General features: G+C 42.3%; 1 protein-coding gene across 3 annotated transcripts in view; it reads right to left on the bottom strand.

The window, feature by feature from the left end:
* The window catches only part of znf236 (zinc finger protein 236), a 60,801-nt gene extending 39,781 nt beyond the window's left edge, over positions 1 to 21,020 (bottom strand). Inside the window, exons 1-12 of one of the 3 annotated variants that reach the window (XM_082150605.1) lie at positions 20,384 to 21,020; positions 11,547 to 11,674; positions 9,841 to 10,005; positions 9,106 to 9,284; positions 8,119 to 8,246; positions 7,733 to 7,905; positions 7,122 to 7,247; positions 6,268 to 6,438; positions 5,533 to 5,728; positions 4,119 to 4,391; positions 2,785 to 2,988; positions 1,367 to 1,499 (exon numbers count right to left, since the gene is read on the bottom strand). In XM_082150605.1, the coding sequence (XP_082006731.1) occupies positions 1,367 to 1,499; positions 2,785 to 2,988; positions 4,119 to 4,391; positions 5,533 to 5,728; positions 6,268 to 6,438; positions 7,122 to 7,247; positions 7,733 to 7,905; positions 8,119 to 8,246; positions 9,106 to 9,284; positions 9,841 to 10,005; positions 11,547 to 11,674; positions 20,384 to 20,435 (1,928 nt within the window). In that variant the 5' untranslated portion in view covers positions 20,436 to 21,020. Of the gene's footprint in view, positions 1 to 1,366; positions 1,500 to 2,784; positions 2,989 to 4,118; positions 4,392 to 5,532; positions 5,729 to 6,267; positions 6,439 to 7,121; positions 7,248 to 7,732; positions 7,906 to 8,021; positions 8,076 to 8,118; positions 8,247 to 9,105; positions 9,285 to 9,840; positions 10,006 to 11,546; positions 11,675 to 20,383 lie in introns of those variants that run through there. The other 2 variants (XM_082150604.1, XM_082150606.1) reach the window with 2 other exon arrangements.
* Between the last annotated feature and the right edge of the window lie 1,171 nt (positions 21,021 to 22,191).

Genomic DNA, 22,191 nt, shown 5'->3' with positions numbered 1-22,191 from the left:
GTTGTAGTGCGTAACATGTTAATCTTTCAAGGCCTAAATACAGAACATTTCAGCCTGTTACAGTAGCCACGCCCTAATACAGTAGCCACGCCCTAATACAGTTAACTGCCCTACAAAACAAAAAGGCAGTAACTGCATTTTTGGTCAAAAATTAGTTATTATCATTTTCATGACATTCAAGGCATCCTTTGTTATGTGACAAAACATCTTATCTCAAATGTGTGTCGTTTTGGAGAAAAATGGTAATAGTTTTTGGAGAATCTGTAGTTACTGCCTTTTTCCTTGGTATGGTGCCACGTTTTTGGTAAGTAATACAAAGCAAGTTTACAAAGCAAGAATACAGTAACTGCAAAATAGGGATAAAATATCAAATTAAATATGAGGATTGATATGTACAAAGAATAAGCTAATATAAAGTAACAAAACAGCCACATGTCCAATAATCTACCTACAACTACTTAGGCTGGATGACAGGATAACTTTAAAGTCATTTTTCTCAGTTCTGCACTCTGCGTAGTTACTGCCTTTTTGCTTTGTAGGGCAGAGTAGCCACGCCCCTAACGCTAATACAGTAGCCACGCCCCTAACCCTAATACAGTAGCCACCCCCTAACCCTCAGCCTGTTACAGTAGCCACGCCCCTAACCCTAATACAGTAGCCACCCCCTAACCCTCAGCCTGTTACAGTAGCCACGCCCCTAACCCTCAGCCTGTTACAGTAACCACGCCCTAATACAGTAGCCACGCCCTAATACAGTAGCCACGCCCCTAACCCTAATACAGTAGCCACCCCCTAACCCTCAGCATGTTACAGTAGCCACGCCCCTAACCCACAGCCTGATACAGTAGCCACGCCCCTAAACTCTTGCTATAGGCTGAGCTGATAGTGATTGACAGATCTGAGTGGACACTCAATGTTTAAATGAGTCTAGGAGGCTCAGTGTTTACACTTTTGGGGAGATAAACCCATGAATGCCATACTATTAGTAGTCAATGATCAATAAACTGGGTTAAGAAAATTTATTTTAGCATTTAAAAAAAATCTTACATACTTCACCTTTAAGTTCATCTTGTTCATCACCGACTACATCTATTCAATCTGTTTCTGGAGAAGTGCTTCTCGAGGCGCTGTTGTGTTTCATCATGTTATGTTTTAGAAAGTGTGTGTGCAAACAGCACGCCATGTTGAGTTAACATCTGAATCGTGAAAAGTGTTTCCAAATCATGGCAAAACTAAATTAATTATGTTTTAAATGTAAACAGGGTTTGCCTGATTACTGATCATTTCTGCTTTTTTGTCCTCCACGAACCCCCCTGTCATTACTGATAGACCAACAGGCATGTGTGTAGCGGTGCGTGAGCTGGACCTGACGTGCTGCTTTAGGTGACTCGACTTCTTGTAGGCTTTGCTGCAGAATCCACACTTATACGGGCGCTCGTTCTCCACGATGTCCAGATACTGCTGCAGGGCGGCCCGAGAGCTCTGGTTCTGCACCAGTCCTGCGGGATACGGGATACACAACACACACACACACACACACACACACACACACACACACACACACACACACACACACACACACACACACACACACACACACACGACACGACACACACACACAACACATTAGATCAGTAAGACTTCAGGGCTGTTCAGAGTGATCTGTGTTTAAGCTGTCTCACATTACAACAGTTACTGACTCAGACTGAATTAGAACAATGACATACAGGCAGACCAAATATTATTCAGACACCAGATACAATCTGTTATATTGTTTTGCTAGTGTGTGCAGGACACTATAGTTCATTTATGTAAGTGAGGAGAGCAAAGTAAAGTAAACTGTGACATATTATACCCAAATATTCTTCATACAGTGACTTTAAGTGGCTTTAAGCCCCTTTCACACAGAGATTCCGGAAAATACACGGATAAAGTGACCCGGGATTTGACCTGGGTTTGATTTTGGTTCATTCACACTGCCAGTGATATTCCGGAATCAGAGAGTGCGTTCACACACAACCCGTAAAAATCCCGTAAAGACACGTGACATCGATGTGACTTGTAATGTCTCTGCAGCGTCTTCAGTTTGCTTATGAGCTGCGATTTCCACACTTGTGCATTTTTTTTCGCGATTCGATCATAAACTAGCACATTACGTACCGTTTCACAGCTGGAACACGATCCCGGCTTCAGCGTCATCACTACGACACGGCATTATTACAGCTTTTGTTCACACAGCGCACGTTCCGGAACTGAACACGGCAATGTTACTAATGCCGGCATCAGTCCCGGGTCATGTTTGCGTTCATACAGAAGGCGTTCTGGCAATTTCCCGGGATCATCGCGCTGTGTGAAAGGGGCTTAACAGTAACATTTATAAACATTTGGGACCAGAAATGATTGGGACTCTTTGAGCTGATCATGTTTTGCTGAAGTGTTTTGTCTTTAATTGCTAATGCTCTTTTTACACACAGACTGAACAAAATGAAGCATTGCTTGGTGATTGGTTGAGCTAAACTGGTATTATCTAATTGTGTAGTTAAATTTAACAGCTGACAGATATTCAACATAATTCATGTGTGAGACAGTCTAACAGAAGGATGGACAAAACCAGTCAAATATCAACTGAGTTCATAACTCTGAGTTCTTGTCATGTTTTATTACCATTTCTAAACTATAGCGAATAAACTGATAATGTGAGAAATGTTGAAGGTGTCTGAATACATGTCGGTTTGACTGTGTGTGTGTGAGTGCAAGCTCTTCGGCAGAGCGGTGGTCTCGTACCCATGTCTGTGATGAGGATGGGCTCCTGGAGAGGGATGTCCGGCAAGGGCAGGTTGCTCCGGGACACTCGCGTCTTGTGGGGTTTTCGGGGGTACTTGTGTTTCTTGTGGTGGATGCTCTTGAAGTGAGAGGTGATGTGAGTCTTCCTGTGGCCTGATGTCCGGAAGAACTTCTCGCAGTGAGGACAGGGGAACGGCCGAACACCTGAAGAAAGGCAGATGCACATCATTTACTCCTTCACCTGTTTTCATGTTCTGATCTGGCAGCGGCTGAAGAAATGTAAGCTTTGGTTTGTTGCTGTTTGTTAAGCCAGTTTTCCCCCTTTAAAGGCGACCTATTCTGCCCTTTTCTTAAAGTCTTGTAGTTTTCAGGCTCTACTAGAACAGGTTTTCCTGCTTGAATGTTGCGGCTCCTCTCTTCCCAGTCTGTCAGTAACGCTCTGTTTACTTCCTGTCTCTATGAAGCCCCTCCTTCTGAAAAGCACACTGTGCTCTGATTGGTCGGCTGGAGCAGTGTGTTGTGATTGGTCGAGCACTTCGAGCGTGTTTGGGAAATGTCCCGCCCCTTACCATAACCGCCAGTTTCAACCACAGACTGTAATGAAATATGTTCGTAGTGTGCGTGATGTCACCCGTAGTGTTTCTGAAGCCCAAAGTGGGCAGAGCCGGCCGTCGCCATCTTGGCAACGTCACTCCCGGATAAACGAAAATGGGCGAAGAGGCGGATTAGCTGAGGTGACGTGGCGCTATCGCTAGCAGACAAACGGCTAGTAGTGACATCAGTGGCAATCCAGCTGTCACTCAAGTGGCCACGCCCTTAATTATGCAGAACTTTAGGGCTTAATATAATTTAAACGGTTGAGTTGTAAATTAATTCACCCCCTCACAGTCGTTATGAAGAGCAAAATTAGCTATATAGACCAAAACCACTTTTAGCACCAGACTGTAAACATGTTTATTTCTGCTGTAAAGTTGGGCATTTTAACATTGAGGTCTATGGGACTGAGTCTCTTCTGCAGCCGGCCTCTAGTGGCCAGTGGATGAACTGCAGTTTAATCACTTCTGTTATGGATTTGAGAGAGAACGCGAGGTTGCCGCTTGGTTCACGCACATGATATCAGGGAGCAGCGCAATACGCACATGACGACAGTGACGGCGGAGTGTAAATCGAGTTTCTCTCCCACTTCTGCTAGTTTACTGAGATCTCTTATCCTGTGCGAACTGGCCATCAATATTACAGACGTCTTGTGGTAAAATTACCATTGTAAAGCTAATCCCGTCCGAATAGGGCTTATGTCAGTAAGAGTGTGTGTCAGTCAGAGTGTGTGTTCTCACCGGTGTGCAGACGCTGATGGACCTTCATGCTCCCCGACGTGGAGAAGCACTTCATGCAGTACGGGCACTCGAAGGCCTTGACCCCGCTGTGGATCTTCATGTGAGCGGTCAGCGTGCTCTTGACGGCGAAGGCACGGAAGCACTGCTTGCACTTGTAGGGCTTCTCGTGTGTGTGGATGCGTATGTGGCGCACCAGATCGCTGGGCTTCTTGAACTCTTTAGAGCAGTACGGACATCCGTGCCACCGAACCCCGTTCTCCTGCCGGATGGTGCCTGAGAACAAGACCACGCTTACTGATCATCACATGACTTCAGGAACTGATCATCACATGACTTCAGGAACTGATCATCACATGACTTCAGGAACTGATCATCACATGACTTCAGAAACGGATCATCACATGACTTCAGAAACTGATCATCACATGACTTCAGAAACTGATCATCACATGACTTCAGGAACTGATCATCACATGACTTCAGAAACGGATCATCACATGACTTCAGAAACTGATCATCACATGACTTCAGAAACTGATCATCACATGACTTCAGAAACTGATCATCACATGACTTCAGAAACTGATCATCACATGACTTCAGGAACTGATCATCACATGACTTCAAGAACTGATCATCACATGACTTCAGAAACTGATCATCACATGACTTCAGGAACTGATCATCACATGACTTCAGGAACTGATCATCACATGACTTCAGGAACTGATCATCACATGACTTCAGGAACTGATCATCACATGACTTCAGGAACTGATCATCACATGACTTCAGGAACTGATCATCACATGACTTCAGAAACTGATCATCACATGACTTCAGGAACTGATCATCACATGACTTCAGGAACTGATCATCACATGACTTCAGGAACTGATCATCACATGACTTCAGGAACTGATCATCACATGACTTCAGGAACTGATCATCACATGACTTCAGGAACTGATCATCACATGACTTCAGGAACTGATCATCACATGACTTCAGGAACTGATCATCACATGACTTCAGGAACTGATCATCACATGACTTCAGGAACTGATCATCACATGACTCCAGGAACTGATCATCACATGACTCCAGGAACTGATCATCACATGACTTCAGGAACTGATCATCACATGACTTCAGGAACTGATCATCACATGACTTCAGGAACTGATCATCACATGACTTCAGGAACTGATCATCACATGACTCCAGGAACTGATCATCACATGACTCCAGAAACTGATCATCACATGACTTCAGAAACTGATCATCACATGACTTCAGAAACTGATCATCACATGACTTCAGGAACAGATCATCACATGACTTCAGGAACTGATCATCACATGACTTCAGGAACAGTGACTCAGTGTCAGTGTTGCAGGCCTGTAAAGCATACCGAGCATCTGCGGAGGCTTTTTGATGATGCTTCTCTTCTCCTTCTTGAGGACGGTGTCAGTCATGAGTATTCTGGAGGGCGCGGGTCCATCTCCAGCTGAGGTCGGGGCGAGCGTGTCCATCTGGAGCTTCTCTGATCCGCCGGGAGCGTCCGGATGAACTGGGATCTCAGTCAGTCCACTGTTCTCAAGAGCTTGCTGGGAAAACACCACAAAACCTCATGAACTGCATTTCTAAATCACTTTAGAATATTTCCTGAGAAACTTTTCTACCCTAAGTTTAGCCCTCGTTTAAGACATTCTTCTTTCAGACGAATACAATCAGAGTTATATTAAAAAATGTCATGGCTCTTCCAAGCTTTATAATGGCAGTGAATGGCTGCTACTGTTTTAAGTCCTTAAAAGTGCATCTGTCTATCATAAAAGTGCATCCATCATAAAAGTGATTGTCATGGACAGATCCACTTTTAAGGACTTAAAACAGTAGCAGCCATTCACTGCCATTATAAAGCTTGGAAGAGCCATGACATTTTTTAATATAACTCTGATTGTATTCGTCTGAAAGAAGAATGTCATACACACCTAGGATGACTTGAGGACGAGTAAATCATGGGCTAATTTTCATTTTTAGGTGAACTATCCCTTTAAGAGGGCGTGTCTCCTTTAAGACTTCGATGTAAACGCCCACTGCTATGATTGGGTGACATCTCTCTCTCTCACTGGGACAGGTGTTGTACCTGTAGGATGTCCTGGTTGATGGGCGTGCCGATGGCCTGTCCAGGGGGAGGAGCCTGAGCGCTGTCTGAGGTCACATGGTCCGAGAGCTCCAGCAGCTGCTGGATGACATCAGTCACGCCCTCTGACCCCTCGGGACCCTCGGGACCCTGATCAACCCTGGCATTCCCCTTCTGGACAACACAGGAACACAGAGGCAGACTTCACAGGTGAGCTGCAGGTGTACATGAGATCAACACGCTTTTCACACTACAGTTAAACCTGGGTTAGGAAGGGATATAATACAATTTCAAGTAAGGAAAGAATTGAATGGAAAATGTTTCATTAAAGAGGATCTACTATGCCTTGATGATGTGTTTGGTCTCTACTAGAGCCGGTTTTCCTGCTTGAATGTTGATTATTCTCCTCATATTCTCCATTGTTGCGGCTCCTCTCTTCCCAGTCTGTCAGTAACGCTCTGTTTACTTCCTGTCTCTATGAAGCCCCTCCTTCTGAAAAGCACACTGTGCTCTGATTGGTCGGCTGGAGCCGAGTGTTGTGATTGGTCGAATGCTTTAAGTGTATTTGGGAAACGTCCCGCCCCTTTCCATAACCGCCAGTTTAACACACTACTAACTAACTCAACCAGGCCCCGCCCCTTTATTCTGCACATCAATTATTATAATGAGGAATATTGTGACATGTTCGTTCCCGGAAGAAACTCAAGACTACAATGGAGGCGTTTCAGAAGCACTGACACAGATATAGAGAAGAACTGGAGCTTCTTCATGATCACACAGCAACATCACACACTAAAGACCGATGCTGTATTCAGTGAATCCTCTTTAGAGAGGAGATGATCTCAGACTGATCTCACCTGTGCTGCTGGCTCCTCCACCTCCATTACTGAGATGTGCATTTTGCTGATGTGAGCGTTGAGGCTGCCAAGCTTCTTATAGACGCAGCTACAGTCCAAACAGCGGAAGAGTTGAGCACCGGACGTCTGAAACACAGATCTCGTCAGCAAGAGTCCCACTCCAGCGAAGTGTAAACCAGTTAGTATTATGATGTTGGCAAATATAAAACGAACCAACATTGTGATTATTGCAGTGATTTTATTTGGCCATTAACGTTCCTAAAAACATTGCCAGCAGACTCTTTCCACATCGAACGAGGAGTATAAGTGTGAGACGATATATGATAGAGATGATATAAATAGGTAAATGTAAATCATTTTGACCCGGGGGAAATGTAAATAATTATTTTTTATTTTTTTATGTAGTGTTCATCAAAGGGGTCCAAGACCAAGATCAAATCTACTAATTTAAAGGTAAATAAAATAATACAAATAATAAAAACTTGCATAGAAAAAATACTATCAAAATGAAATGAAATAAGCTTTCTGGACAAAAAAACCTAAGTATAATTTTAGGGCCACACACACATGCTGATGGGCTGCAGGAATGCTGGGTAATGCAGAAGTGTTACCTGAGAGTGGACTCTCTGCACGTGTGAGTGCAGGTTCCCCTTCTGGGAGAAGGATGCGGGACACAACACACACAGGTGAGGCTTCTCTCCGGTGTGCCGACCCATGTGTGTCTGCAGCACCACCTTCTGGTTAAACGCCTTCCCACAGTGATTACACTTATACGGCCTCTCACCTGCAGCACAGGAACACACACACGCTCAGACACAATACAGACACACACACACACACAGCAGAATACAGACACACACACACACACACACACACACACACACACACACACACACACACCTGTGTGGATGCGTATGTGCCGCACGAGCTGGCTGGGCTTCACACACACACACACACACACACACACACACACACACACACACACACACACACACACCTGTGTGGATGCGTATGTGCCGCACGAGCTGGCTGGGCTTCTTGAAGGTCTTCCCGCAGTGGTGGCAGATGTTCTTGAATCCTCTCCGGTCGATGTTCTTGTAGTTCCTCGAGCTGGTTAGGATCGGCCTGAAGATAATGGAGGATCAGACAGTGAGCAACAGAGCTGAGGCGGCACACACAGGACATCAGCAGTGATGTGGACATGACCTGAGCTGAGTTTAGGGCACATGTTGTTCTCTTCCTAGCAGATGTTGAGATTGGTGTGTGTGATTCTCAGTTGTTTCGGATATGATGCACAGATTTTACGTGTAACCATTTACAAAGTCAGCAAGTGTGTGATGTCGAGTGTTTTCTGTCTCTCTGTAAGCGCACTGCACTCTCAACCAGATGGATGAACTTGTTGGTTCTCAGTTTGATCATTCTTGTTTAATTTATTTTCAATATCTGATGTGAATTATCCATTGTTGCTTTCATTACAGCTATAAATGATATTCAAAAACACATTAGACGCTTTTAACATTAAATAAAGCACATAATCCGTATCTGAGATTATCGTTGTCATACTTTGTATGTTGTTTTTCCAGGTTAGGACAAAAACTCTGGTTAACATGGAAAAGACCCTTTTATTGTGTCTGGTGAGATCAGGCTGAAGTGATCAGGGATCTAGTGCTGCTCTACTCAGGACAGGTCGAGGAGGGTCAAAACCACACATTTTGCAGCTTGTTTTCATAGTACCATTAACTTTTGTTTTCGTGCACAAATGACTCGCTCATCCCTGAAAGTTTAGTTCGTGCAAAACTGAAAACGATGTGATCATTCCCTCATGTTGTTCCAAATTAGCATAACTTCCCATCTCTTCCCAACGACTCATTTGAACAAATCTTTCCTTTTACACTACATGAACTGTGTCTGCATGCAAAAGTGCTGCGGGAACCTTTGTCTTTTGAAGACAGCAAGGCTGTACTGGTCTTGTCAGCACACACACCTGGTCTTGGCGTGGCTCCTCAGGTGTTCCCGGAGCTGGCTGTGCGTGGGGAACTCTCGGCCACAGGTTCTGCAGGAGTGTGTGTTGCTCCCGCTGAGCTCCTGCCGGTGCTCCTCCAGATGCACAGAGAGCTGACTCTGCAGGATAAACTCGTCTCCACACTCCGAGCACAGGAAGTTCTGATGACACAGAGCACACGCCACCACTGATGATGATGATGATGATGAAGAGATCAGTTAATCAAAGGTTCAACTCCTCAAGAAGCTTCCAGTGGAATTAATTAACCCTCATCCTTCCCTTTTTTAAATTGAGTGTTGATCGGAGGGGTCCAAGACCCCAGGACTTTTGTCATACTTGAGCCACGAATACACTTTTTATTCACTGTATAAGGCCATATAGAGTCATGAAATATCATGTTATATTATGTTATTTCCACAAGAGGTCTGCAAAGACACCCGATGTAAGACATGTAGAGCTGCATTAAAAGGGTCATGCATGAAATTGTGAGTTAGTTTGAATTTAAGTTGAAAGAATGTGAAGAATGTGCTTAATTTACTAACTTACAATTGATTTATTATTTATTGATCAAATCTAGAAATTGAAAGGTAAATCAAATTTTAAAAAAATCTCCCCAAAAATTGCATTAAAAAATATAAAAATTAAAAAATATATAATAATAATTAAGTATAATGGAAGGATTTGTAACAGAACAGGAGGGAAGATGAAGCTACCGACCTCTTCTTTCTCGTGGACCATGACATGAGCCTTCAGACTGGCCACTCTGGAGAACTTCTTGTGGCACACGGGGCATTTGGCCTCGCTGGTGGCGTGAGTGGATTTATGAAGGTTGAGATTGTACTCCACATTAAAGGACACCGGACACTGGTCACACCGATACGGCTGCGTGCAGGAGGAGTGAGGAACAGGTCGTTATCAGCATGACAAACACATTCATTACACTCTCTGCTCCCCCACAGAACCTTCCAGTGATCAGTTGTTAAAAGAACCATTGTTTTCTTTGTGTTTAATAATCTAAAGAACCTTTTTACACTATATAGAATATTTTGTGGAATGGAAAGAGTCCATGGATGTTAAAGGTTTTTCATGGAACCATCAATGCCGCGATTCCATCACCCTTCAAATTGAAAATTGAAAATACGCCCAATGGAAACACGTCAATTGCACGAAAACTGTCATATATCGCAAAATTATATTTTTTACGCTCGCATGAGGAGGTTTTTCAGGCAATTCGAAAAAGGAATATTTCACAAAACTGCAGTGGAAACAGTTTTTCTGCATTTGCAGTCCCTGACGTACGTTCTTTAAAGATGGGGCGGTGTGATTGCACAGAAGATGAGGCAGAGATCTCTATTAAACTCATAAAAGACAAAAGTATCATGGGAATACTTGATTACAGAACAGGCAGAAACTCCTCATGCGAGCAGCTCCCAGTATAAGGGGCTTTCCTGGCCAGTAATGCCTGGATAACACACTACGTCTCCTTCCATTATAATAATGGCTAGTGCGGTGGCTCTATAAACCTACCAACATCCATCGCCCATGATGTCTGGAGTGACTTATCACGAGAGGAAAACATTTAGTTTTATTCGCATAACTGGAAAAAATGTTGGTAAATGGAAACACCGTCATTTTGAAATAGTTTTTTATCGATATTTAGAAAATATTGCAAAAGTTTTGAGCAAATCTGTAATGGAAACGTGACTAATAAACTTGTTTGTTACAATGCGCTGAGAACATTAGACAGGTTTACATACACAAGCATTCTGAAACTTCATATTATTCATAAAATCTGTAATCTGTATATAAACATTACAGCTTTTTTCCTTGTGGAGAATGAAGAGAAACTGGTGTATCAGAACTGAGAGTCAGAGGCTAATGTGAGTGTGTGAATCAGTGCTGGAGAGGATTCAGAAGCTTTAAAACGAGCTCAAACAGCTTCATGATGTCATCTGGGGTGTTCATTATTCTTTCCCACAAGAACTGCACTCTCTACTTAAGAACCAGGGCACAGGTACATCAGGGCATGTAAAAGTGTGACTTATAGACCTAAAAGTCACTTTTTATAGTGAATTGACATTTTTTCTAGTTATTACTGTATGTTGAGCTCTAAAATGTTCATCAGGTAGAAATTGCTGTTTGCGAATAAAAACATATTTTTTAAAACCCTGTAATCAAGGACTAGAAAAGTAATGTAAATCCGTTGCTATTAAAATGTAAACCCAGAAGAACATTTGATTAACATTTGACATTTGATTGAGTTATGAATCATCTACTGATCGTTCACACCATTATTAGACAGCTTGGCTTTATGAGCCTGTTCAAGAAACATGTGTTGGATGAAACGGTCCTGTCTCAGATCTGGTGTGAGATGATGATGGTGATGGTGATGATGAAGGTGATGATGAAGTGCGGTCTCTTGCCTTGTCGTTGACCTCATGCTCTCGCAGGTGTCTCTGAAGTTGACTCTCACTGGGATAATTCTGGGAGCAAATATTACATTTGTTCTCAGCCTGCTTCTGGCTCTCTGAGCCGGCTCCCGGACCTCCGTCTGAAGAAGACAGAAGACAGCCAATGAGGACAGAGGACAGAAGACAGCCAATGAGGACAGAGGACAGAAGACAGCCAATGAGGACAGAGGACAGCCAATGAGGACAGAGGACAGCCAATGAGGACAGAGGACAGAAGACAGCCAATGAGGACAGAAGAGAGAAGACAGCCAATGAGGACAGAAGACAGCCAATGAGGACAGAGGACAGCCAATGAGGACAGAGGACAGAAGACAGCCAATGAGGACAGAGGACAGAGGAAGGCTCTACAAGCATCAGTTCGATTAGTTTCGGATTACACATTTCAGCTGAAGTGGTTTTGGACGGAGGACTGGAATCATTGATCAATGTGCTTCTCCGTCCAGCATCTGTTTCATGCACACAATGTGGATAAACTACAACTCATAATCCTGCCAGCTGTGTGGATGTTCAGCACTGGGTTGACAATATCGATTTCACGACTTTAATCAAAATATTATTAAAACTCACTGTTTTCTGTTGATGCGCGAACAAAACTTCACTAAACATTACCGGTAGCTCCTGCCATCCAATAATCACAGTAATCTTTGTGCTTTAATACTTTGATATGCAACAAGGTCTCACAATTTAAATGGTCAATTTTACTACGAAATTCAGTCAGTAAATGTGTGTGTTTGTGTGTTTGTGTGTGTGACAGATGACCCGATCATCTCCTCCTCTTTACTACTAGTTACAGCAGCAAACAAACATGATGAATGCTGAAAGATACAGAACTAATGATGACTGACATCACTCATGTCTCATGTTATCCACCAATCAGAGTTTCCACGGCAGAGAGACGTCAGTAAACCAGCTGGAGAACAATATAACGTCTCGATCACCTCAGACTCAGTGGCCATAAACTCAAGATCAAACATCTATTTTGATGCATCATTACAAATCATGAAACTAATAAAAAAAATCTAATATTAATACAATTATATAAAACTATTCTAAAATAAGTTAAAAAACAAAGAATGTTAAAAGAAATTCTAAGCAAGTTATAAATCTGAGTTAAGATCAAATAGTTCAGAGATATAGTTAAATGAGATATAGTGGATCCAGCGGGAGTAAAGCTCTGAGAAACACTTTAAACAACTGGATGATGTTATTCAGGACAGGTAATATAGTTTCTGTTTAGTGTCGACACAACCCGGGCTCAGATCTCAACCGTACACTGATCCTCAGTTTACAAACACCTTGCAGAATATCTGATAAATGTTCAGAAAATGTTTAATAATTCATAACAAAATAAAAGGCATCATGAAATTAGTTTGTTGTTTTTCACTGAATAAGCTCTGAATAAGGTCTTTCACATTACAGATGTTTACATACAGTCCACAACACAAAATACTCGCTAAACTTATAACACTGACCCCATTCAAAAGTTTACATACTCGACCCTAATGATGGTGACTACAAAAATATTTAATTTTTCTGATTTGGGTGGGACCTTGAGGTCTGATTGGTTACTGCAGTATTTTGGGCAGGAGCTTGAGGTCCGATTGGTTACTGCAGTATTTTGGGGTGGGACCTTGAGGTCCGATTGGTTACTGCAGTATTTTGGGGCGGGAGCTTGAGGTCTGATTGGTTACGACAGCATTTTGGGCGGGAGCTTGAGGTCCGATTGGTTACTGCAGTATTTTGGGGCGGGAGCTTGAGGTCTGATTGGTTACTGCAGTATTTTGGGGCGGGAGCTTGAGGTCTGATTGGTTACTGCAGTATTTTGGGGCGGGAGCTTGAGGTCTGATTGGTTACTGCAGTATTTTGGGCAGGAGCTTGAGGTCCGATTGGTTACTGCAGTATTTTGGGGTGGGACCTTGAGGTCCGATTGGTTACTGCAGTATTTTGGGGCGGGAGCTTGAGGTCTGATTGGTTACGACAGCATTTTGGGCGGGAGCTTGAGGTCCGATTGGTTACTGCAGTATTTTGGGGCGGGAGCTTGAGGTCTGATTGGTTACTGCAGTATTTTGGGGCGGGAGCTTGAGGTCTGATTGGTTACTGCAGTATTTTGGGGCGGGAGCTTGAGGTCTGATTGGTTACTGCAGTATTTTGGGGCGGGAGCTTGAGGTCTGATTGGTTACTGCAGTATTTTGGGTGGGAGCTTGAGGTCTGATTGGTTACGACAGCATTTTGGGCGGGAGCTTGAGGTCTGATTGGTTACTGCAGTATTTTGGGCGGGACCTTGAGGTCTGATTGGTTACGACAGCATTTTGGGCGGGAGCTTGAGGTCTGATTGGTTACTGCAGTATTCTGGGAGGCTGCTTGAGTTCTGATTGGTTACTGCAGTATTTTGGACGGGACCTTGAGGTCTGATTGGTTACTGCAGTATTTTGGGCGGGACCTTGAGGTCTGATTGGTTACTGCAGTATTTTGGGGCGGGACCTTGAGGTCTGATTGGTTACTGCAGTATTTTGGGCGGGACCTTGATGTCTGATTGGTTATGACAGTATTTTGGGGCGGGACCTTGAGGTCTGATTGGTTACTGCAGTATTTTGGGTGGGACCTTGAGGTCTGATTGGTTATGACAGTATTTTGGGGCGGGACCTTGAGGTCTGATTGGTTACTGCAGTATTTTGGGCGGGACCTTGAGGTCTGATTGGTTATGACAGTATTTTGGGGCGGGACCTTGAGGTCTGATTGGTTATGACAGTATTTTGGGGCGGGACCTTGAGGTCTGATTGGTTATGACAGTATTTTGGGCGGGAGCTTGAGGTCTGATTGGTTACTGCAGTATTTTGGGCGGGACCTTGAGGTATGATTGGTTATGACAGTATTTTGGGGCGGGACCTTGAGGTCTGATTGGTTATGACAGTATTTTGGGCGGGAGCTTGAGGTCTGATTGGTTACTGCAGTATTTTGGGCGGGAGCTTGAGGTCTGATTGGTTACTGCAGTATTTTGGGGCGGGAGCTTGAGGTCTGATTGGTTACTGCAGTATTTTGGGGCGGGAGCTTGAGGTCTGATTGGTTACTGCAGTATTTTGGGGCGGGAGCTTGAGGTCTGATTGGTTACTGCAGTATTTTGGGGCGGGAGCTTGAGGTCTGATTGGTTACTGCAGTATTTTGGGTGGGAGCTTGAGGTCTGATTGGTTACGACAGCATTTTGGGCGGGAGCTTGAGGTCTGATTGGTTACTGCAGTATTTTGGGCGGGACCTTGAGGTCTGATTGGTTACGACAGCATTTTGGGCGGGAGCTTGAGGTCTGATTGGTTACTGCAGTATTCTGGGAGGCTGCTTGAGTTCTGATTGGTTACTGCAGTATTTTGGACGGGACCTTGAGGTCTGATTGGTTACTGCAGTATTTTGGGCGGGACCTTGAGGTCTGATTGGTTACTGCAGTATTTTGGGGCGGGACCTTGAGGTCTGATTGGTTACTGCAGTATTTTGGGCGGGACCTTGATGTCTGATTGGTTATGACAGTATTTTGGGGCGGGACCTTGAGGTCTGATTGGTTACTGCAGTATTTTGGGTGGGACCTTGAGGTCTGATTGGTTATGACAGTATTTTGGGGCGGGACCTTGAGGTCTGATTGGTTACTGCAGTATTTTGGGCGGGACCTTGAGGTCTGATTGGTTATGACAGTATTTTGGGGCGGGACCTTGAGGTCTGATTGGTTATGACAGTATTTTGGGGCGGGACCTTGAGGTCTGATTGGTTATGACAGTATTTTGGGCGGGAGCTTGAGGTCTGATTGGTTACTGCAGTATTTTGGGCGGGACCTTGAGGTATGATTGGTTATGACAGTATTTTGGGGCGGGACCTTGAGGTCTGATTGGTTATGACAGTATTTTGGGCGGGAGCTTGAGGTCTGATTGGTTACTGCAGTATTTTGGGCGGGAGCTTGAGGTCTGATTGGTTACTGCAGTATTTTGGGGGCGTGAGCTTGAGGTATGATTGCTTATGACAGTATTTTGGGCGGGACCTTGAGGTCTGATTGGTTACTGCAGTATTTTGGGTGGGACCTTAAGGTCTTATTGGTTATGACAGTATTTTGGGCGGGACCTTGAGGTCTTATTGGTTATGACAGTATTTTGGGTGGGACCTTGAGGTCTTATTGGTTATGACAGTATTTTGGGTGGGAGCTTGAGGTCTTATTGGTTATGACAGTATTTTGGGCGGGACCTTGAGATCTGACTGGTTACGACAGTATTTTGGGCGGGAGCTTGAGTTCTGATTGGTTAGAGTTAGGAAAGTATGGCATTCAGACTCCAGGGTAGGTTCGCACCAGCCGTTCGTAAGTTCTTTCTTGAGTTGGAACGTAAAGTCCACACTAGAGCCTTAGTAACTACTAGCTAGTTTGTAACTAACTCTGTACTTTGTTCCGTTGCACCATTTGTTCGTAAGGCAGAACGTTGTTAGCAGGTCGTAAGCTCTCCGTAATGCATAGTCACATAATATGACGTTTAGCCTTGATGATCCAATAGCAGCCTTCAAAGACGTGAGCAGAAGTTGTGTTGAAATGCCGTGAATTTCAGTTCATCCTTCATTCTTTTGCCTCACGTTACTAACGGTAAAAATAAGTTTCCATTAAATACGATAGCCTACTTGATCATGAATAACAGAAGTGTTTTTATATGTAAATAACATTCAGAAACTGTATTTGAAATGAAATTAATAAGGATCAATAAATATTGATACAAAAAACATAGAAAATTACGTTTATTGATTATGAATGATATTTTACATGCACAACATGGACTGATGCACACAGCGGCATGCTGTTTAGGACGGGTTCTTGTTAAAGACAGCCGCTAACAAATAAATCTTTTCACATAATGTTCTCTCTCTTAAACTGTAAGCGAGTGATGGTGAATTGCACTAATGTGGGACACCTAAGGTCTAGTGTTTGTAGGTCCCCCATAAATACATGAATGACAGTGAAACTATGGGTTAGACAAAGCTGTGGTGTCATGTGATCAAAATCACAAGACCTATCAAATGTCCAATCATATTTGAGGGTGGAGCAATCATCAAACAGGAGGCACCTTGTGTGAAGACCATCCGAAGGTTAGTGACAGAGTTTTAACAAATTTGATATTAAGGAGTTAAATACATTTTAAACAAAGCAATCCTGCTACTTTTTAGCCTAATATACTTATGAAATGTTTGTCCATCAAAAAATAGTGTAACTTTGTGTGTATAAACTATATATTTTATTTTATTTTTTATCAAATTTCCTAGTGTCCCACATTAGGAAATGTGGTTTCCAAATCCGGGACAGCATGATCAGCCTAATGTGGGACAGTACTTCAATGAGTCAAACATGTGTGGTGGGGCATGACTTGTGGGACAAACATGGTTATTTACATGGTTTTAGTCTTGTAATGCAATATTACAATCCTGTTAATGCAGATTTTAAAGTCATGTGAATTTTTTTATTCTTGGAGGGCAGTTTGAAGGCTCTTATTTTGTGTGTATGTGTGCATGCGCATGCGTACGTACGTGTGTGTGTGTGTGTGTGTGTGTGTGTGTGTGTGTGTGTGTGTGTGTGTGTGTGTGTGTGTGTGTGTAAAAGGTAGGTAGTTGACTTAAAATGAAAAATAACTCTGAATTTAAAAACGCAGTAGAAAACCAATAAAGCCATTCCTCTTAATTTTATGCATCTGATTAATTCAATGAAATGTATTTCAGATCACAATGGCAAAGGTGAGTAAGACAGGGACAACTGGAAACGTTTTCCACTGGAGTTAACAGCACGTTTATGAATTAAAGTTTGTTCAAGCTGTGTTGTTGTTTGTTGTTAAGTAAACTGAACTAGATAATATTGTATTATCGGTCTGATGATGTTCAGTTATCCATGTTTCATCCATCCATAACCAAGAGAATTACTAACAAAGATTTAAGAGAGAATCTAAAATAAAATAAGATATTACTATTCTACATATCAATGTGATTTTTGGTCTTTTATCATAGATTTTTCAGTGTCCCACATTAGGAAGCTGCAGATTGTCTCAGACAACTTGCAATAAGAGCACTAATATGTCTATAATTTCTCTTATGAATGTGTTATCTGAATTTTCTCTTTGATTAGGACACATCCTGGGGGTTTTAAAATGGTATTGGGTGTGGATTTAATGTTTTGGTTACACATCGCAATATGTCACAGAAGTCTGAAGTGCAAAAAATGTCCCACATTAGGGCAATTCACCTGTCTAAAGAACTGAAGTCTGTCAGGTAGAAGAAGAGCTTATTGATGTTCAGTCTGTCTGATATTTTATTCCAACCGTTACTCCTGATCGGAGGCTGACATAAATATTTAGTTTATACGGAGAGTTACGCTTCAACTAAGTTAGAAGTGCGTTAGTCGTAACTTAAGGCCAATTTATACTTCTGCGTCGAGTGTACGCCGTAGTGTACGTCGTAGGCTACGCACGTAGGCGACGCCGTCGTGAGCATTTATACTTCTGCGAATGTCTGTGTAGCTCTGCAGTTACACCGCCGAAACACTAGTTGGCGCGGGTGGGTTTTAATGTTCCACTGTGTTTACATTCCTCGCGGCTGTTTTGAGTTTAGGTTTCTACGAGCAATGGCGACTGAAGGAGTCATACAGATGGCTGTATTTCCGCACTTCTTCAAGCAATCTCTCGGTCACTTGGTCTATTTCCATGACTCTTCACTGATCTTCGGAATTTAAAAATGGCGGGCGGGCGGGCGGTGCAGAGTGCAGAAGATCATTCCGGAAATGCGTAGGAGGAAACGCGATGCTATCCAGCCGACCAATCACAGATCTTGCGGTCCGCGTCGCCGCGACGCGTAGTTAAATTTTTGAGGAGGTGCGCGTCAGGGTACGGCGAAGGGTACGACGTATGGTACACGTCAATGCGTATGCTACGCCGTACCTTCTACGCGCACCCGACGCAGAAGTATAAATTGGCATTTAGTGTCCATCTACGTCACAACTAGGCTAAGCACAGCTGGTGCAACCGGCCCCACAACTATAAAGCGAAAAGTTTGACTAAAGTGAATAGTTCTCCCGTCTGAATGGCATACCGTCCAGAAACACAGCGATTGCTGGAATCACTTTTATTATGAAATACATTTAAGTGCAAGATTTGCAGCCAAAATAACAAATGAGGCCTAACGAGAACACTAATGTAAAGATGGCTGTGAATTCTTTAGTTTAGTTTCAAGGTTTCAGTGGCTTTTGGGTGCCTTAAAATGTAAAGAACTATTTCATGTATAGATTATAGGTATAGTTCTCATCTAGCCAAACAACATCCGCACTGACAGTCATTAAACTGGCTACTCCGTCCTCCTAGGGGTTTCATATGAGTGTTACCAATCTTGGTTTTTGGTCTCTCAAAAGATTTGGCCATGGTCAGGCAATACAGTTATGGAGAAAAAGGGAAAAAACAAGTGTCTCATATGTTCTACATGCACTGAGTAATTTAGATCAAACTTCAACTATGTTCGGTCAAGGATCTATTTTTGTTAGTTAGTTATCTTATAATGTAATGCCCTTCAGAAGCTACATTACTCACGTGTTTCACAGAAATGTCTTATAATATCATCATTCATAGACATCAATGCACATACTTGTATTATGTTATATTGTTTAGATAGCCAGGGAAAATAATGTGGTTGGAGTTCAACGGTCTTATGAGTTTTAAGGACAATAAAATCATTTTAATTCAGGGCATTTATGCTGTGATGGTGGTCTTTGAATAATGTGCGATAATAATTGAACTCGTTTTTCTAATGGGAATCTTTAATAGATATTTTTGTGACTTTCCATCAATGTTATTAAAAGTTTTGCAAAGTTACTTCATCAGTTGCATAAACTGTTGTTCAGAGTCAGACTAGTCTTAAATTTATTGTATTAATTTTTTTCTTCAAGATTGGTCATAACTTTATAACATTAGTAACATATAAAGGTAGATTGGTCTAATTTGACTCCAATAAGTGATATTGATTACACCTTGGTTAACTGCTAGTGGGACAAACTAGTTCTTAAGACACAATCTTAACATAGCCTAGCTGTTAAAATTATGCTACTATTACATTTTATATAATATAACAGTCAACAATGCCAGCTGCTGGTTACCTCAACTGTTTAAAGTTACAGGCTAAATACGTGCCTGTTTACTAGCAAAGTACCATAGTAAACCTGCTAAAGGAAGAACGCAACCATTCGGCTGACCAGAGAACTGTGTTTTAATGAAGGTTTACTTCAGCTAGTAAAGTGTGGAGAGCAAGTAAACATTACACCGATCTGGTTATTCTTCAAATCAATAAAACACACAGTGTCAACAGCATGAGGAATCATCACAGCATCTGTACATTATCCCCAGAATAGCCTGTAAACACAGCTAACACGACAGCTCGACTAGTTCTAGCCCTCCTCACTGATGTACGGAAGCTTTAGCTAACATTAGCATCGATGCGGATCAGCTCAAAAAGCGCTTTAATTAAGTGTACATGTTTCTCTAGTGCAGGCGAGTGACATCTGAAGTGTGTGAGAGGAGCATTCTCTCAATCTGCAGCACACGAGCGTGTTATTAATATCATTCCGCCGCAATCACTCCTGCAGCAACACACACACACTCACAGAGCAATACTATATCCGGGGACTATATACACGCGCTTCAAATGGCTTTCTCTACTCTTCTGCCCCATTATAGACATGCACTACGCACTTAAACAAACAGCTCATGGTGTGAGGTTTTTATTTGTGAGACTGCGGTTGACTTTACCGGTTTCGCTGTCATCTTTAACCCTCTGTTTTCGCGGCCGGCCCCGCGGCATAGTTCCAGTTTAGAGCGGGTGTAGTGTGAGCGATTCGGATTCAAAATGGCGGCGGGTTGAGCGAGCCGAGACAGAAGCGCCAGATCTGAGATCACACTGGAGGAACGGCGACACCTAGCGGACAGACTCGCACTGCGCTGCGCGTGTCACGGACAACTAAATGGTTGCTTCTTTCTGTAAACAGTCAATAAATTGAACGTACTTGGAAAATAGGTTACATTTCATTACATTAAATCGTTTTTAATGACTTTTTATGTATAAATCACCTTTCATGTCAAGGAATATTGCGCTAACTTTAAAGGGGCGGAGCTACAGGGGTACCGTTAGATTTTCGGTGAATGGGCGGAGCTAAAAATAACATCCCTAACGAAAATTACCATGGTTTTATTAAAAATACCTGTTCATTTATGCCCGATAGTTTGTCATTGTGTCCCATGTTATATGTTTTATTTAATCTTACAGCCATTGATTAGCCAGTTTATCATTAGGATAGACTCTCCAACTTAAACGAGGAAAAGTAAGTTAGACAATAAGTTTAATAAACACTTTTTTGTTATAATGGGTAGCCTAGCCTAGAACTCTCTTCATATCCGGATAGTAATCAATAACATAAGTGATATAAATATTAAAACATATATCTTCTGTGGAAGTCTCAGTACTAAAAAATATGCAGTCCGAAATGCAAGGAAAATAATGTTCAACCTGCCAGTCAACATAATGTATTTCCATACCGCAAACATTACACGTCATCAGCGCTTTTCATGTTATTATTTGATTATCTTTTCTTGTAATATTATTGTACTTTATATTTTATTTTATTATTATTTTAATTTTTTTATTCAATTAATACAACAAAACCCCCCGATTGGTTAGAAGACATAGACCCAGGTCTTCACTCATGTGTGATATTGTCCTCAAACCTCCTCTAGTGGATGTGCTTCTGCAAACCAGGACATTTGGTCTGAAGGTGAAGTATAATTTAAGTAAACACACACACCTGTAACAGCGACATACCTTCAAACACACACCCCACATGAGCTGGACCCTGGAAACACTTTCTGTCCATGAAACTCCTTTTATTAAAGGAAGAAAAATGGTTATAGAACCATGGTGAGGGTCTTTATATTCTTAATTTATCACTTTACAGCCAATACTACGCATGTTCTAAAGAGAGAAACCCGTATTTTAGAGCGTAAATGGAAACAAACTAATTTAGAGGTCTTTAGAATCGCGTGGAAAGACAGTATGTCACGTTATAAAAAGGCCCTAAAAGCGGCCAGGGCTGAGCACCTCCGCAAACTAATAGAAAACAACCAAAACAATCCAAGGTTTTTATTTAACACCGTGGCTAGACTAACAAATAAACAGACGTCACCCGAACAAAATATCCCGTTACAGTTCAGTAGTAATGATTTCATGAACTTCTTCACTGAGAAAATAGAAAGCATCAGAACCACAATTGTAAACGTTCAAACTTCAATCGCGCCTTATAATTCAGCTTCAATTATCACCCCGCAAGAACAATTACAGTGCTTTACAACTATAGAACAAAAAGAGTTAAATAAACTTATCACTTCATCTAAAACTTCAACATGTTTATTAGATCCTATACCAACTAAACTACTGAAAGAAGTGTTACCTGTAGTGGAAGAGCCTCTCCTCAATATTATTAACTCGTCTTTATCTTTAGGTCATGTTCCAAGAACATTTAAACTGGCAGTTATAAAACCTCTCATTAAGAAACCACAATTAGATC

This window comes from Leuciscus leuciscus (genome assembly GCF_965113295.1).
Source record: "Leuciscus leuciscus genome assembly, chromosome: 20".
In the NCBI taxonomy this organism is placed as follows: domain Eukaryota; kingdom Metazoa; phylum Chordata; class Actinopteri; order Cypriniformes; family Leuciscidae; genus Leuciscus; species Leuciscus leuciscus.
The sequence above is the reverse complement of the archived record's forward strand: the minus strand, read 5'-3'. Positions and strand labels throughout refer to the sequence as shown.